Source organism: Archocentrus centrarchus, chromosome 16, assembly GCF_007364275.1.
Source record: "Archocentrus centrarchus isolate MPI-CPG fArcCen1 chromosome 16, fArcCen1, whole genome shotgun sequence".
NCBI classification, from domain to species: domain Eukaryota; kingdom Metazoa; phylum Chordata; class Actinopteri; order Cichliformes; family Cichlidae; genus Archocentrus; species Archocentrus centrarchus.
The window spans coordinates 7,063,038-7,079,941 of record NC_044361.1 but is presented as its reverse complement, the minus strand read 5'-3'; the positions used below and the strand labels follow the sequence as shown (position 1 = coordinate 7,079,941).

Below are 16,904 nucleotides of genomic sequence, written 5' to 3'. Positions count from 1 at the left end.
CTGTTGGGAATGTTGGCTTGTTTATGAATGAATATGGCTTGTTTATAACGTCTTGTTGTCAGTTTACTTTCATATATAGAAACCAAATCTTTTTCAGTCATCTTAATCCTGGGATGGTCACTCGTCCAATATTTAACTGCTAACTTTGTCTAGAAGTTAGCTACACTAGCCACAATGTTTTGTTCTCTAATTTCAGCACAATGCCACCACCAACGAAAAGGCTGGAACAGCAGCAGGACTCACTTTGTTTTTTTTTAAAAAGAGTAACATCAGTGTGAGTAACAGTCACACAACACAAGGGCAACACCTGTCTTACAATTATAAAACATATAGATATGTAAATTATACATGCAATAATATAGGTGTACACAACACTATTTTTCCAAGAAACATTTGAAAAAGAAGAAAGTAAAAGATCAAGTAGCATTTTTTTATGCTTTGCTCAGAGTATTTACAGATCTGTGAGGTTTTTGATATGTGCCCCCCCCCCCCCACACACACACACACACACACACAATAGTAAACTCATTCCTACGCCCTTGAGTGAAATTACCTTAAGCTATGTGTCATTACTGGGTAATTATCTAATTACCTAACATCACAATGCCTCCATCCATGTTTGACATAAAGGTAATATGGAAAGTTCAAGTTATCCTTTTTCCTTTTTGTTTGCTTGTTTTTTTTTTTTGGGGGGGGGGGGGGGGGTGTAGTTGCTTATTTTTGTGTGTTGCTTTCACTGAGTGAGGCAGATCCATTTGTGCTAACAGTAGTACATTTAAGTAGTTTTAAAAAGTGATTTAAAATTTTCATGCTCTTCAATTTTCTTAATTTATTAGCCCCCGTTCTCCTCTCCTCTCCACTCTCCTTATTTTCTCTCCTCTGTTTTATCTCCTTCTCTCTTCTTCTCTTGCTGTCACAGCTCGTTAGCGGGTGCCGCTGCTCCCTTGAGGTCGGCGGTTTTGATGTTTGTCTCTTTGTTTGTGTTTGTCCCTCATTCCTCTTCCTCCTCCGCTCTAAACCAATAAGCACCAGGAGGCAAAAAAAGAAAAAAATATCAGAAAACAACAAAAAAACAAGCCTCTCTCTCTTCTAGTCTCTCGCTCTCTCTTAATGACGGCTGTTGGCGTCAGCTCAACGCCTCTGAGGTTTTCTATACTCAGAGCATGAGTGACGGAAAGAAGAGTGATGCCTTATTATTTATTTTTCTTTTTTAATCTTTAACCTTTTTTTTCCTTGTTGACTGCAATATCCTTTCATACAGTGTGACACAGTCTGCCTCTTATTCATCTTCTACATTCACTGTTATTCCTTGAGGAGATCCCCAGACTTACAGTCACTTGTCTCCCGTTGTCTCCTTTTTCCATACTTTTTCCCACAGTTTCATCTGACTTTCGAATTGAGCCATTTACTGAATTTGTTAAAAATAGAAATAAGGAACACCTCGGCTCTCGACCAAACTTACTGAAGGCATCGCTAACAAGCTATAGTGCTTAAAAGAATATCTGGATGAATTTCAGTCCAAGTCTTTCCTTCACTTTTTGCGTGTTGGCTGGTAGCAGCAGAGTAAATGTGTAATTGAGAGTTTATAAATATCACATTGCATGACTCATAAAGCCAGAATGACAGCAGAAATGCCAGCAGTTGTGTCATATTTACAGAATGCACATCCATTGTTCAAAGTTTTGGTTCTCATTTCTGTGGTTTTGTCCATTATTTATTGAACTACTAATTGTTATACTCACAGACTGTTGAGATCTTCAGCAAAAATTCTCAGCAGCCTGACAGGTAGGCAGGTTGGTCAAAATTATGTGGAGGAGAAAACAAAATTAGAAATCTATCAACTTCAGCATCTCAAAATCAGCTTCTTTTATTACTACAGTTTCCTGTACAAAAGCCTGCCGAAAACTTTGTTGGGTAATAGAAGTCTGACGAGCACAGAAAGCACAAAAGATGGACATCGCTGCTGTAATGTCGCACGCTGGTTTGTGAAGTCATAAATTGCGCAGCACAGTATTTACAGAGGTCCTGACAGAGGGACCTCTGTTGATGTAATCTGATTTCAAAGGGTATGACTCATGTTTTGAGTACATCTGATTTGTTTGGGTTTATTTGTGTCACAATTTGCTTTAAAAGACTGATTTTATTACTTATTACTTTCTTAAAACAGTGTGTGATTTAAACTGCTTAATGTTAGCTTGATATCAGATCACTGTAGACAAGTGACCCTTTGTGGGGTTCACTTTACGTCAAACCCAACACCCCTACCTAGTTTGGTCAACACTGGGATACCAGGTTTTAGATAATGTGTAGAGAGATGAGGTGCTACATGTCTATTATCATATTTACTTTAATTAGTCACCATTAAACTCCATTTGTTATTGAACAAAAAGCACAAATAAGCCTGTTAAAGCAGTCTGTTAGCAAACTTGCTATCATTTAGCTTAGAACTGTCACAATATAATGAAATCAAAGATACATCTGGATGAAGTCAAAAAGTTACAGTATTATAAGGCTAATGACTAAAAAATATTTAGTATGAAAATCAAAAGTTTTTTGCTGCAGCAGACTGGAAGCACTCCCAACATTGCCCTATTGCAGCTGGGATAGACTGCAGCCTCTCCCACGGCTCTGAAGTGGATAAGCATAAGAAGGTGGATGGATGGATGGAAAATAGTTAAAACATTATTCAGTTAATTTTCTGTCCCTTGATTTGTTGATTAATTTACTGCTTGTTTTCATTTTAGCAGACTTCATAAACCCTCAAAATTTTCATTTTTGGGAGCACTCCATATTTTGAGGCTTGTGTCTGAAAATCTGCTTTGCTTTTATTTTTTTTTATTTTTTCTTTGTTTTTCTAATGTGGCCTTATTGCTGGAAATGTCTAGATTTAGTATTTATTCCCTCCTCAGACTGATCCCGTGAGGTTCTGAAAGACGCTGAACACGGGATTAAGAGATGCTAAGATAGCAAACTGCTGTACAAATCTTAAACCTTTTTTTCTTGCTGATGCTTTATCCCCACTTTTTTGTCTCGCTAGAGACTTCCCGTAGTAATTAACACAACCCCCTTCGACCCCATTCCACTTGGGGGTCTAAAGGCTCAGATAAAGAAAACCAGCCACATTGGCTCAAATATCCCTTAAACCTTCCTAACGGGCAGGTTGGTGAGGGTGAGATTAACTTAACCCCCCAGATCTGATCCTTGCTGAATCAGCGCTGTGAGTGTAAAAGAGTGAGATCAGGGTGGGATGTTTGTAAATATTTATCACATATCCACAATAAGCGCATCTTTTTTTTTACAACCTTACATGGAACCACTCCTCTAACTAGTCTAACCAGCTGTTAAGTTCTAGTCATATTTGGCTGTGATATAATTAAACCTTAATTAGACTGTCTTTGATCTTTGCTCTGTTGTTGCTGTTTTGCTATTTGCTTTTTTTTTTATGTGATATCTCAGTGTTTTGAAATGTAACCATTGCAGTTCAGTGGTTACACCAAATTCCAATGGTTACAATTCAGTAATTACAGTAATTAGAAGACACGCAGGCATTTGTTCCAGTGTTTCCTGAAACACGAGGAATACTGTTAGTATCTCTCATTGCTTTGCCCCTACTGAGACAGTAGCAAAATGCAGTACATTGGTCTATAAACATTACCTCCCACCAGCTGTCGAAGTTATCTTTAAAAGTGTTATGTTGCAATATTTTTAATGTGCTTCATTTTTAATTTCATGGAAAATCTGGAAAACAAGAATTAGGCTTGTTTGTGATTAAATAATCACGTATGTTCACAGAAAAACAGCAAAGAACTCAAAGCCCTAATCTAAAGTCATTACTGTGAAATACAAAAAATTTATTCATGAACAATTAAATTTTCATACGGCCTGCCACACTCTGACATTTTTTTTTGTTCATCTGATTCCAGTTTTGCAATTTTGTACTCGCTGTCCAAAACCTTTCGTTTCAGGTCTGTTCAAATTATCAGTCAGTGGTCCTTTGAAAAATGGCAGCTGGCAAAGTAACAAATCTGTTGTTCATTTGTCACCAAACTGTTGATTTATTTTTGTTGGAAAATAATATGCTGTGACTAATGTGCACTAATTTGCAGTCCACACTGCTGCCTGATACAAAATTGTGCATAATGGTTGCTCTCTCATTCCTGTACCTTCTTCTACTGTGAACATGTCCATGTTTCCAAAATGGCAACTCAGTACTCATTTTCATTGTCACCTTATTGTAAGCTCTGCACATTTCAGGCTGATTTACCAGTGATGCATTTTGTGTTTTAGCCACCATGTTATCTTGAGACTAGATGATTTGTTTACATGCATGTGTGCAGCATGTGTGTACACGTTAGGCAGATTAAAAAGTGTGTGTGGGTGATGGTAACTGAAGGTGAAAAGAATCTAACTCCTGAAAGCTCCAATCTGAAGTTTGATGAGCTGTAAACAGACCTGAAGGTTTTATCCTCTAAACTGCAGCAAAAGCAGCCGTCACCTTGGCTGCAGCTGTGCGGGTGTGTGTGAGTTGTACATTATGACCACAGTTTGTTGTTGAAGCTGACGGGTGTTGAAGCGCCAGTGACCTTCAGTCCAGACATAAACTGTAGGTCACGCAAACACAATTACCAGGGAGTAAGCAAGTATACACACATACACATACAAAAGCACAGACACACACTCACACAGTTCTTTCCTTTGCTAAATAATTCCTGCATTTGTTTCAGCTTGAATGGGTGTTTGTTGGAATATAATCAAAGGCAGATTTAAGGTGACGGGGGGGAAGAGGAGGTTTAGATTACCACTCTTTAACCCCCTCCCCAACATAAAGCTGATTAGGCGCAGCAGCTTTTGTCACCTGCCATGTTTTCTGGGTGAATTTGGCCCTCCTAGTGAAAAAAAATGCCAAACTAAGATCGTCTGGTAATGAGATCAAGAGGCTTTTTAAAAATTCTGCTGAGTTTGGCGTTTCAGTCTCGTGTCGCCCCTGGGTTTAGTACACATGCACAAACACCTAGTACTGCAGTGAAGTTGCACTAATGAAGTATGTGTAAATGTGAATGACTGGTCATGTAATTTTACATTGTACTGAATGGAGGTGATGTTGTTGCGGTGATTATGATGGTTAGGCATGCATGGATCTGGGAGACAAAGGTTGCTGATTTACAGTCCAAAGTCAAGCCAATCAGAATGTGTAACAATTCTGCTAAATGAAGCTTAGCCTGCTTGCTAAGTTGAGTCTGCTGCTGCATTCAGATTCCACACTTCTCTTGCCGCAACAAACCTTTAATCATGGCAGTGTTTAAGCCCTCCTTATTCTTCTACAATGTATCTGCTTGCTGCCTTTAATGTAGGCTCTGAATCCCCTGAGGTGGTAAGTTAGTATCACCCTTCCTCAACAGGAAACCATATTGGCTTCCTAACCTTGGCTCAGCAGGGAGATGGCGGACAATGAGTTTAAAGCCCAGAGAATAAAAGTTAATGTTGAATGGGTTTTTCATACATGGTAAACGGACTGGTTCTTATATAGCACTTTTCTGCTGAACTTAAGCACTCAACACAGTTTATACAACATGCCTCATTCACATGTTCACACAAGCAACCTATAATTAAACAGTGTTCAGTGACTCTTTCTCAGTGAATATTCTCCAGGCTAATCCCATAATCCCATGTTTACATTTTATGAAATGAAAGGTATTCCAATATTTGTGAGCCGAACACATGGCTAGTCCTGTTTTGAAGCCTCAAAATTTGCGTTTTTGCCATTGCCATCTAGGTTGCAAAACAAAAATCATGTGAGAAGCGACGGTCTAACTGTGAAACCACATGATTGACTAATTACTTGTGATTGACAGCTAGCCAGTAAGTTTGTGGTTTCATATCACCAATAATCCTCAATTTTGAAATGTGGCATGACCAAGGTTTCCAAAATAGACTTTATAGAAAAAATATAATTTTTTTATTCACTATGACCCAAAATGAGTGACTAGTCCCATAAACTCATAAAAGTGTTTATGTAGGTCAAGACAGAAAGCCGTTTTCCCATAAAAATTTAAAATAAAAATTGCTACTGGACTGGAAGTCTTTTTGCAACCTCAACTTCATTTTCCTGACCCGGAAGCTATGTCTGTGTCTCTGTTTGGGACCCTCCAATAGTCATATAGCAGCCTTCCCTTAATAATAAATATTTGCACTGTCAATTTAGCTTTCAGCTGTTTGATCCGGTGTTTAAAGGAGTTAGAATTTGTTATTTTATAGGGGAAAAATAACTTCAAAAATCTACCACCTATAACATATCAGGCTTAATGTTTCCTGACACTTTGGAATAGATATATGGCAGTGCTACTGCAGCCAGCTGAATTTCAAATACCCACAATATCTCTTGCAGGCATCTGAGGCCACAACATGTGATATTTTCTAATGCGGTTGTAAAACGAAATGAAACTTCCTCCAAATATGAGTTTAGTCCTTCAGAGTGTCAACCTGCAGTCACTGCTCAGGGACGACTTTCCCCTCCGGTCCACCTCACAAGGAGCAGAGATCTGACCTTAATCTCAATTTTGGGCCTCCTGCTAGGCTGTGAATTAAATCAGCCCTATCCCCTAGCGTTTGCATGTGTGTGTGTTCGTATGTGTATGTGTGTATGTGTTAAGAGGGCAACACCATATGGCCAGACTGATCATTAGGGAGGCTGCCGGAGGCATAAACCGCTGGAGCTACTCCCCTTACACACATTTATACACACTCACATTTACACACACACTAACTCGCTCACCGAGTGTCACAACAGATCGTGCTTTGAGGCTGTGACGGACCAGTGCACTTAAGCTTTTCCTCACACACACACACACACACTCTTCAGTGTCGTAATGAAGGTCCTCCATGTCTCCACAGATGGTGTTTGTCTCCTAAAGTCTCCTTGGTGCCAGTAAACACAGAGCTAGCTGGACCAAGACAGACCTGCCTCTGGGCTCTGAACATACATCTGTGTGTGTATATGTGTTTGCCATGTTTACCATGCATGAGTGTGTATGTGCCGGCATGTCTTCAGTTCATAAGGAAAGAAGGGCGAAGGCCAACAGAGGAAAGAAAATGGAAAGGAAAACATAGAATGACAAGGAAGGGAAGAAAAGCAAAAGACTGCGAATGACCAAAAAATTAAAGAAGAGGAGGGAAGGAGGAATGAAAGGAGATTTTCAAAACAAGCTGACAACAAGAATGGGGACGGAAATAGGAGGAGAATAAAAGATTTGGGAGGAAGATACATGCAGGAGAGTAAAGGAAGGAAGAAAAGACTGTGGCAAGAAAAAAAATCAAAGGAAGAAAATAGGACTGCATAGCAAAGATGAAAGAAACGGTAGGCTAGAGGGATGGAGGCACATAGAGAAAGCAGGAAAGAAAGGAAACAAAAGGAAAGTGAATGTGAGAAGAGAAGAAGGAGTGAGTTAAAATGAGTTAATGAGTTAAGTTGGATTTAAACATTGTTGTTCATGTAAACTCATCTTCACTGGTCACAAAAGCATTTAATGCAAAGATTTGAGTTGCCACAATTCACTTATTAGGAAAATGGAAATCTACATTTTTATTATTACCATCACCTGATGGTCATTTCACTCTGCTGAACAGAATAACTAGTAAGTGGTGTGTTTCCAGCTTAGAATAACATCAAAATTCAGCATTTGGAAGCTGGAGTAGCAGCAAGGATTAATCCACTTGACCCTCGATATACTATACAAGATTTTTGTTTTGGAGCTTACTTGCATTACGTGATATTGCTTTCACTTTCTTAAGCTTTTTGGTTGGGGTATGCAGTATATAGCAAGAGTTTCAGTTTAAATACATACTTTTATAACATTTTTAAAAGAACTTTGTTTGCTTGCTCACTAGCATTTAAAACACAATGAAATAAAAACAGACCATAGGTTTAATCTGGAACGTCATTGGAGTTGTGACTGATGTGACCCCATCACAAAAGGTATTCTACTTTGCTCTCGTTATTTTCCTTTTGGAAAATCCTTTTGTGTCTGTGATGCTTGTCAGGTAATTTCTCAAAGAAAAACATTCGATACAGTTAAAGAACAGTGTTCTCAGAAGTTTGCCACTTTCTGTTGTGACCAGTCCTCCAGGAGCAGAAAAAAGGCAGGAAGGAGACAAAAGATGAGAAATGAAGAAATTAAAGTTTGTAATGGTGTCAACTGTCAGAGTTGAAAGTGTGCGGATGTCCCAGGTGAGCTGCTGTTCTCAGGGTGTTGTTTAGTAGTGAGGATAACTACAGTACACCACACATCATAACAGACTGTTGCAGTAAGTAAAAAAAAGCTGCAGGCTAAATAGTCAGTGTACAACCAATAGGATGAGGTCACATATTCAAATATGTGAAATTAGTTTCCTCCTTAGGTATGTGGGTACACAGAGCTCCCACCAGATATCTGAAGTCCTTACTCTGTCTCTGAGTAAAACTGCAGCGGTGGGTCAGACATCTGATCAGGATGTATTCTGGACACCCTCCATTGGACCCTCGGGGCAGATTAAAGGATATGAGGGTGTCAATACCCAGTAAGTGTGTGCATTCCAATTCATGTGGATCTAAATCCTTTTTATAGTTACAGCAGAATAATCCAAGTTTCCACTGGAATAAAAGCACATCTTAGTTTAAGGCTGAGGAAAGGTTAAGTTTAGGTCATAGTGAGTGTCGGTCTCCAGAAAATTAATGAAGTGATGGAAAAATGACTGTGTGTGCGTGGGTGAGGAGAACGGCAAGCTATCTAATAACCCCAACGGTAAGAGAAATGCCCAGTTTCCTATCAAATATTCAATACTTTTCCCTGCTGTCCACATGGGGTCGTGTGTGTGTGTGTGCGTGCGTGTGTGTGTGTGTGTGTGTGTGTGTGTGTGTGTGTGTGTGTGTGTGTGTGTGTGCGTGTGTGTGTGTGTGTGTACGTGTGTGTGTGTGTGTGTGTGTTCCTCCAATAACAGTTCAATCAGAAATCTTGTACTGTAGCTTCTTAAAAAGCCTCAGTTTTATTTCAGTTATATTCAGCTAAAAGGGATGTAATAAACTGCACATTTATTATAATTTTGTGAGTAGAGGCATAACGATTCTCGAAATTCACAGTTTGGGTCTTACCGCAGTTTTTGATTCACAGTTTTTGTTAATGGCTTTTTCTTAATGGGCTATGGATAAGAAGAAAATAGGGGGATTTTTTTACCGCAGTGATGATCACTTGATCATGATTGATCTTTGAACATTACAGCTTTCACCAGATTAGCACCACAGGAAAATGGTTAGCATAACATGAGTCTGTGGTCATTGGTGTTGGAATTTTAGTATCAGTTATTTATAAATTGAGATAATCTATACACGTATACATAATTATGATAACTAAACATTTGATCAAATGTCAGAAAAAGTCTTTATTTCTGTCCCCGTTACCAGGCCTAACTTAGCTTTGGAAAGCTAAACTGCTACTCTACCAAATTCAGAAATGCAGCACAACAATGTTGCATTCATCTGAGTCATAGTAGCAAATAGAACTCTTCGTCGTATGTGCTGGATTCTACAACCTTCTTATTTTAATAAAAAGAAAAAACAGTCTTTTTTGAAAGTGACAGGAAGATCATCCTCCTCTTTTGCTTTCATCTCCAGAACTAAAGAGTCTGATCTGTTAAATCAGCAAGATTAAAAAAAGCGCCCCGAACCAAATCAACTGACCAGTGCGTGATTGTCTCCATCCAGGTGCCAATGCCAAGCTGCGCTACCAGATCACATCAGGAAACACCATGGGCACTTTCGATGTGGAACCCGAGGTGGGCACCATCTTTGTGGCTCAGCCTCTTGACTATGAGATGGAGCAGCGCTACGAGCTCCGGCTGGTGGCCTCCGACGGGAAGTGGGAGAACGAGACGGTGGTGGTGGTTCAGGTGGTAAATCGCAACGATGAGGCACCAGTTTTTAGCCAGACCGAGTATCACGCTGCCGTGATGGAGGAGCTCACCCAGCTTCCTGTTTTCATCCTGGAGGTTAGTGAACCTGTTTATGTTGTATTAAACGCTACTTAATGGACTCTTTTGAGGTGTTTTGGATTGGCTTTTCTTCACTGTTTCCAATTCAAGTATTTAACATAATGTGTTTTTCCACTGAAGCAATATTCTCAAGTTGCAATCCAGTCATATAAAAATAAGTGGCAAATATTACACATTTTTAACAAATATATCCCCTGAGGATTTGATGTTTCCTTTTTTAGTGATGCTTTATGTGAGCTTTCAAAAGAGACATAGCAACAAGTTCTAAAGAGAGTCACACCAGCTGCACTGAGCAGTGTTTGTCTCCCTAGTTTTGCTGGATACGACACATTTTTACCTATTTCAAAGCAACATGTTAATAAAAATCCTGATATTTTCCATACCTGACTCTGCTTCTAATTAAGGCTTCTTTAATAAGCCTGATTAATGAGATATTTCTATTATTATATATTTACACTCTCCCACAGGAATTATTGTTTATATTTATTTTTAAATACTTTTGATCAGTTCAAGATTAATGTGATTGGCTTATGTTTGGGAACTCCCATAAACAACATTATCCATGATCACCAGTACTCAGCCCAGTGTAGCAAGTTAGCGAAAACACAGCCAGGCTAAGCTGAATCTGTATTGTTATCCACTATTGAAGTGGCCAGCCTTTTTTTAACCCAATGCAAGGATGGATAGCCAGATACAGAAAACGCATGAATGGCTGGGTTGATGGCATGTTTTCATTCTTTTTAACTGTTAGCCATATCCTTTAGCCTTAAGCACTGATCAGATGTCCGGATTGAACCATTTAACATATAAACTTGAAAAAGCATCACCTCCCAACCACACCTTCAGCATAAAGGAGCTTGTTGTGAAACTGATAGTGTTTATATGAACAATATGTGAAAATGTATCAGATTTACTGCAAACAAACCTTGTGGTGTTTGTTACACTTTGAGGTGTATTAGCCTGGAGCAACAATTTACTAGAGATCTAGTTTCCACATACTAACACATTGCACATGTATGAAATTGGTTAACACATTGTCAGCTGATAGAGGCACCAGTGTTTCATCAACCAAAACCTCCTGACAGGAAGCGCCTACCATTTGAAAAGTTGCTTCAGAAAAGTCAGTCAACCTTCTCGTCCTGTGGCTTTCATTCCGTCACACCTATCACCGGTAATTCACAGTAATATGCATGTGCTGCCGAGCTAAAGCAGATTATAAAGGTGGAAGCGCGACTGGGAGGGCAGGGAAGTAATCTCTGTCAGAGAGGCATGTGTCACTGAGTCCTCAACCTGGGCCCGCTTCCCCTCGCCTGCTGGAATTGATTTGATGCGTATTTGGTTCCTCTCTAACGCTCTCGATAGTTTTTTCTGGTACAACTGCGACTGGGGCCTCCCTCAACGCCTGCCACTTTCAGCCCTTGCCCTCTAATATAATTCAGCAGATAGCAAACAGAGGGGAAAATCCAATTTGAAATGAATATTTTTTTTTTACTTCACCTGCACAACACTCTGCTCTGCGGTGCCACGGCTGCTCATCTTCAATATTGTGTACCTGCATCACATTGTCAAGAAATGCAAAGAACCCACATGGGGGAGGTGGCTGGGGAAGAGGGGCGGGGGGGTGACTTCAAAGCCTTCTGTAAACAAACCCTCTGGTGAGAAAAGAGGAAATGGAAGGGTAAAAGTGTACTTTTTCTTGCTTTTGTCTGTGTCTATTAACTTTTAATTGCATTGTGTGTCTCCTTGACAGATGTGAGAGCTCGTCTTGTTTTTGCTGCTCTTGTCCCCTCATTCAGAGCGATAGTAGGAAGGCTGGTTAATTAAGCAAACAGGACAAAGCAACAGAGAAATGTTTATTCCTGTGTTGCCGAGTCCCCCTGTGCAGGGGCAGCTGCTGCAATCAGCTCCCTGCCTCATGTCCTATTTGTTGGGCTTGACATTTGTACATAATGAAAAAGCAGTTCAGCTTTTTTATTAGGAAACTGCCTGATGTATAAAAGAACAACAAGCAATAGGTTCTTTAAAGAAGAAAAATGTTATTGAACCAACTTGTGACAACAAATGTGACAGCTCACGATTAACTTTTGCTGCAGTCCTCCTGTAATGAACCAAAGAGGACGTTAAGTTTGTGTTATTTGATGATTGTTTTTCATATATTTGTTGGTTTCAGATGTAAAATTATTTTCATCATCACTGAAACATTGATTAATCGATTTCCAAAGAGTTCTGTGCTGTAAATTTGAACATGTTTTTTAAGTGTTTTTTTCCACTTTTCCAATTTAAAAATGGAGACTACTCAGCATTTCATACACAAAAGCACTTCAAATATTTGAATAAAGACCTGATGTTATAAAATGTAGCATCTGGCTTAAAGCCCAGAATACACTTCATGCATCTGTATGTCCGGAAGAATCTGTGTGACATAAATTTTGCCGTCTGGCGCAGAAACAGTTTGTCAAAGATTGTATGAAACATCAATTTTTAAAACTGTTTTTTAGGGTAAATAATAGCAGTGAATAATAATGCCACAGCACCTGTCAAAAAATACGCATGCATAATAATTTATGTGTTTATCCTAGTAAATAGGAAAGTTTAGTGAAGATTTAACAATGCATATGATTGACAATGAGAATAGAGATTTTTTTGTGTTGTTATTATCACTTAACACTATTTAACAAAACGTGAATACGCATCCTTGAAGAACTCAGAAGACTTTAGGCACATGCCTCATTTTTTTATATTTTGCTAGGAAAATGAGAAATGGGTGCAGAGATTTATTGAAATATGAAAACATAAATGAACACACCATCTACAAGGCAAAAGTAGAGTTTGTACAACTGTAACAAGCTTGAAAGTCAATATTTGGTATGACCACCTTTTTTCTTGAACTCAGCTTTCTTGTAATTTTTTTAAGTAGTCTCCAGGAACAGTTCTCCAGGCTTCTTGAAGGACATCCAAATATCTTCTTTGGATGTTGGCTGCCTTTTGTTGATCCCACACTGCTTCACTAATAATGTTGAGGTCTGGGCTCTGGGGAGGCCAGTCCATTGACTGATTGGTGTTCCACGGTGTGTTTTTCCATCATGCTGAAAATGAAGCATTGCCAGTCAGACACTTTATAGAAGACACTGCATAGATCAAAATCTGAAGGTGCTTTTCTGCATTTAAAATTCAATCAATTTTGATAAGATCCCTTCACCACTCACTGTTGTACACAGTCTCCTCATACATATTGATGATGTTTTAAACCAAAAAGTTCTCATTCGGATTAATCATCAGAAGAACTGTTACCTCTGATTTTCAGTTCAATTTTTCTGTATTTGGTGTACCTGGCATCTTGGCATTTTTCATAGCTTTAACTATAGAATTGCAACAAATTATGTGATTTTGAGACAGGCTGCTATTAACCAAGTGCATAAAGATACAATTTAAAATTGGTTCTTTGCTAAGTTATCTGTTGAGTTAGATTACTTTTTTAAGCTTGAACAATTTATAGGTCAGTTTTAACAGGCTTAAAAAAATTAATCCAAAAATGATCAGGTACAAGGATGGGATTGAAAATGGGTGAAAAAGCGACCAATTTCCAAAGAAAAACTTTGAAATACCTTCAGAAAGCCTGGAGAACTATTCCTCAAGAAAGCCTGGCTCCTTTGAAGAAATGAGGGGTAGCCTAAGACTTTTGCACAGTATTGTATAGCTTCTAGAAATTTCCAATAACATTGTAAAGTAAACAGTTAGCCTGGTCTTCCATTTTTAGTCTGAACTAGAAACACTGTTTTGAGATTTTCAGCTTTTATTTTATCACTTCATTGCTGTGTAATTTTTGCAGGTGTCAGCCACAGATCCGGATCAGGAAGCTGACCAGAATGCACTTCGCTACTCCCTCCATGGCCAGGGTGCTGGTGGCGAGTTTACCATTGATGAACACACTGGAAGAATCTATGCTCAACGTCGACTGGACCGTGAGGAGCGCCCTGCCTGGAGATTCCTTGTCCTTGCCACAGATGAGGGAGGGGCAGGTCTTACAGGATTCGCTGACGTACTATTAGAAGTCAGGGACATCAATGACAATGCTCCCTTCTTCCCCTGCCCAGCACTGGAAGTAGATGGTTGTTTTGTTGGTCAAGTGCCTGAAAATTCACCCGCTGACACATCCGTCATGGAGATGCGTGCCATGGACCTGGATGACCCCAATGAGGGCCGGAATGCCTTGCTCACGTACAGCATCATCCAGAATATTCGCAACGAGATCAACCTCAATCTGTTCTCCATCAATGCCACTACAGGGACAATCTACACAGTCCTACGCTCTCTGGACAGGGAGATGGAGGACCGCTATCTGGTGGTGGTGGAGGCCCGTGATGGAGGAGGTTTGGCAGGGACAGGGACAGCCACCATTATGGTTTCAGATGTCAATGACCACCCACCTATCTTTACTCAGAGGGTCTACAACACTCAGGTGAGTCAACCTCTCCTCTTTTTTCAAACATTAACTTTTTTCAAACATTAATGATGTAAGTAAGCAAATAATTCATTGACTTCTATCTGTTGATCAGGTGACGGAAGACCTCAAAGTGAACAGTGAGGTTCTTGTAGTTTCTGCCACAGATGGAGATGAGGGTGAAAATGCTGTAGTAACCTTCAGCATCGCAGGTGGTGATGAAGACAGAAAATTCTTTGTGGAAACAGACAAAGTGAATCGACGCGGTGTGATAAAACTTAAGAAGAAGGTTGACTTTGAGAAGCCCAATGAAAGGACTTTCAATCTGACCCTAAAGGCCGAAGATGCTGATTTCTTCAGCTTGGCCTATTGTTTCATTCAGGTGGAAGACTCCAATGATCACGCTCCCATCTTCTTTCCACAGTTCTATGAGTCACCAGCTATGTCTGAAGATGTGCCAGTGGGGACGATTGTTGCTCAAGTGACAGCTTCTGATCTAGATTCTGGCCAAAATGGACATTTTTCTTATAGCATATCCAAAGAGTCAGACCCTTACAGTCAATTCCTGGTGGACCAGTCTGGTTGGGTGGTAGTGGCTGATTCTTTGGACAGGGAGAAAATCTCTCAGCATAGGATCATGGTCCTGGCCACAGATGCAGGGAGTCCCCCCCTGACTGGCACTGCCATCGTTGTGGTGACTGTACTTGATGTTAACGACAATGGGCCAGAGTTTGAGGTCCCCTACAAGCCTGTTGTTTGGGAGAACACAGCTGCACCCCAGGCAGTAAGAATGAATGAAACCTCCCTTCTCCTTCACGCCACAGATCGTGACACCTCCACCAACGGCGGGCCCTTTTCCATACGGCTTCTCATGCTTACCTCAGATGCAACCAATTTTAACTTGACTGATTTTCGGAATGGCAGCGCAGCCATCACCGCCCTCCGTGTTTTTGATCGTGAGAGGCAGAAGGAGTACCGCCTCCCAATTCTTATGATTGACAGTGGTTCTCCTCCAATGACCTCCACTAGCACGCTGACAGTTGTCATCGGCGACAGGAATGATCATCCCCACTCACCTGGACACACCAGCTTTATTGTCTACAGTTATGAAGGTATGTTTTTTTTGTTTATTTATATCTAATTTAATTAAGGAGGACTTCAAAAGATTAGACTGGTTCGATGAAAACCTATGCATTTTGTGATATAATTGCATTTTTCTCCAGTGTTAATCCGATATTAGTTAAAATTTTCACCACAGAAAAGTTTTTCTAGCCTCTTAAATATTTTTTTTTGTTTGTTTCCAAATGTCCATTATCAAAGCTCTTGGAGTTTGCTGAGGTTTATGAAAATGTGTTTCATTTGTGAAAACAGTAAGCAAGCAATAGCCCTGTAGGGTCTGTAAATTTATCTGTAATTTGTGAGCTGCAATGATTTGTGAAACATAATGCTGCTAACATTTTTGATGTGAACAGTACCTGCAAATCACTTTTGCAAAACTGGCCCCAAGCTTTTCTCTAATTTAGTGAACCAGTGCAAACTAAAAGTAAAGTAGCTGCACACCACTGAAAACTGAAAACAGATGAAAATATACTGTTTAAACAAATGTGTGCTGTTTGCAGATACAAAATTTAGGAGTTACTTTGATTTGGGATTGTTTTCTGCTACGTTATCAGCTACTGGGGTGGCTGTGGCTCAGGGGGTTAGTGCAGGTCATCTACTAATCGAAAGGTTGGTGGTTTGATCCCTGGCTGCTCCAGTCTGCATGGTGAAGTATCCTTGGGCAATTTTAGATTGAGTGTATAAAGTGCTTTGAGTACTCGTGTAGAGTAGAAAAGTACTATATAAGAACCAGTCCATTTACTATTACTTTTTATTCCTACTTGGTAATATGGTTATTTTTATTTAATACCCGATAGCCTAGCCATTCAGTCTAGTATTTTATACTCCATTGGAAAAGGTGTTTATAGGCTCCCTTGCTTGAATATACCCCTACACTAGATGTTGACTGTCTCAGTTTAAAGTTCCCTGTTCAGACTGAGGGATTGAAGGTGGTTTCTTTCTAATCACAGGGAGGCTTCGCTGACTTTTAAGGTCTTCTAATGTCCCTCCCTAACACAAAAATTTTCATCTCATAACATGAAGTGTTTAATGTAGTGAGTATCCCTCTAGCATCATTTACCAGTGTTTAGGGTAATGATCCAATACCATTTTGCCAGATGAGAAGAAAAAAATGAGGAGGCAGGTGGAACGGCGGAAGCCATAATCACAGAACTACAACCATCTGAGATGCCTTTTTTAAACTTTTGTTTTTGACTTTTTGTTTTCTTTCACTGTTTGGTTAGGTTTAGGAACAGATAATGTTTGACATCTTTCACAACATTAACCACACATAACAAGGCAACTTGTCCAATTTGCAGCAAGGTTCTCCATTTTTTTGGTCATC

General features: G+C 39.7%; 1 protein-coding gene across 1 annotated transcript in view; it reads left to right on the top strand.

The window, feature by feature from the left end:
- The window catches only part of LOC115794867 (neural-cadherin), a 153,735-nt gene that overhangs the window by 106,693 nt on the left and 30,138 nt on the right, over positions 1-16,904 (top strand). The window contains exons 17-19 of the mRNA XM_030750544.1: positions 9,734-10,017; positions 13,850-14,479; positions 14,577-15,573. Of these exons, the coding sequence (XP_030606404.1) occupies positions 9,734-10,017; positions 13,850-14,479; positions 14,577-15,573 (1,911 nt within the window). The remainder of the gene's footprint in view (positions 1-9,733; positions 10,018-13,849; positions 14,480-14,576; positions 15,574-16,904) is intronic.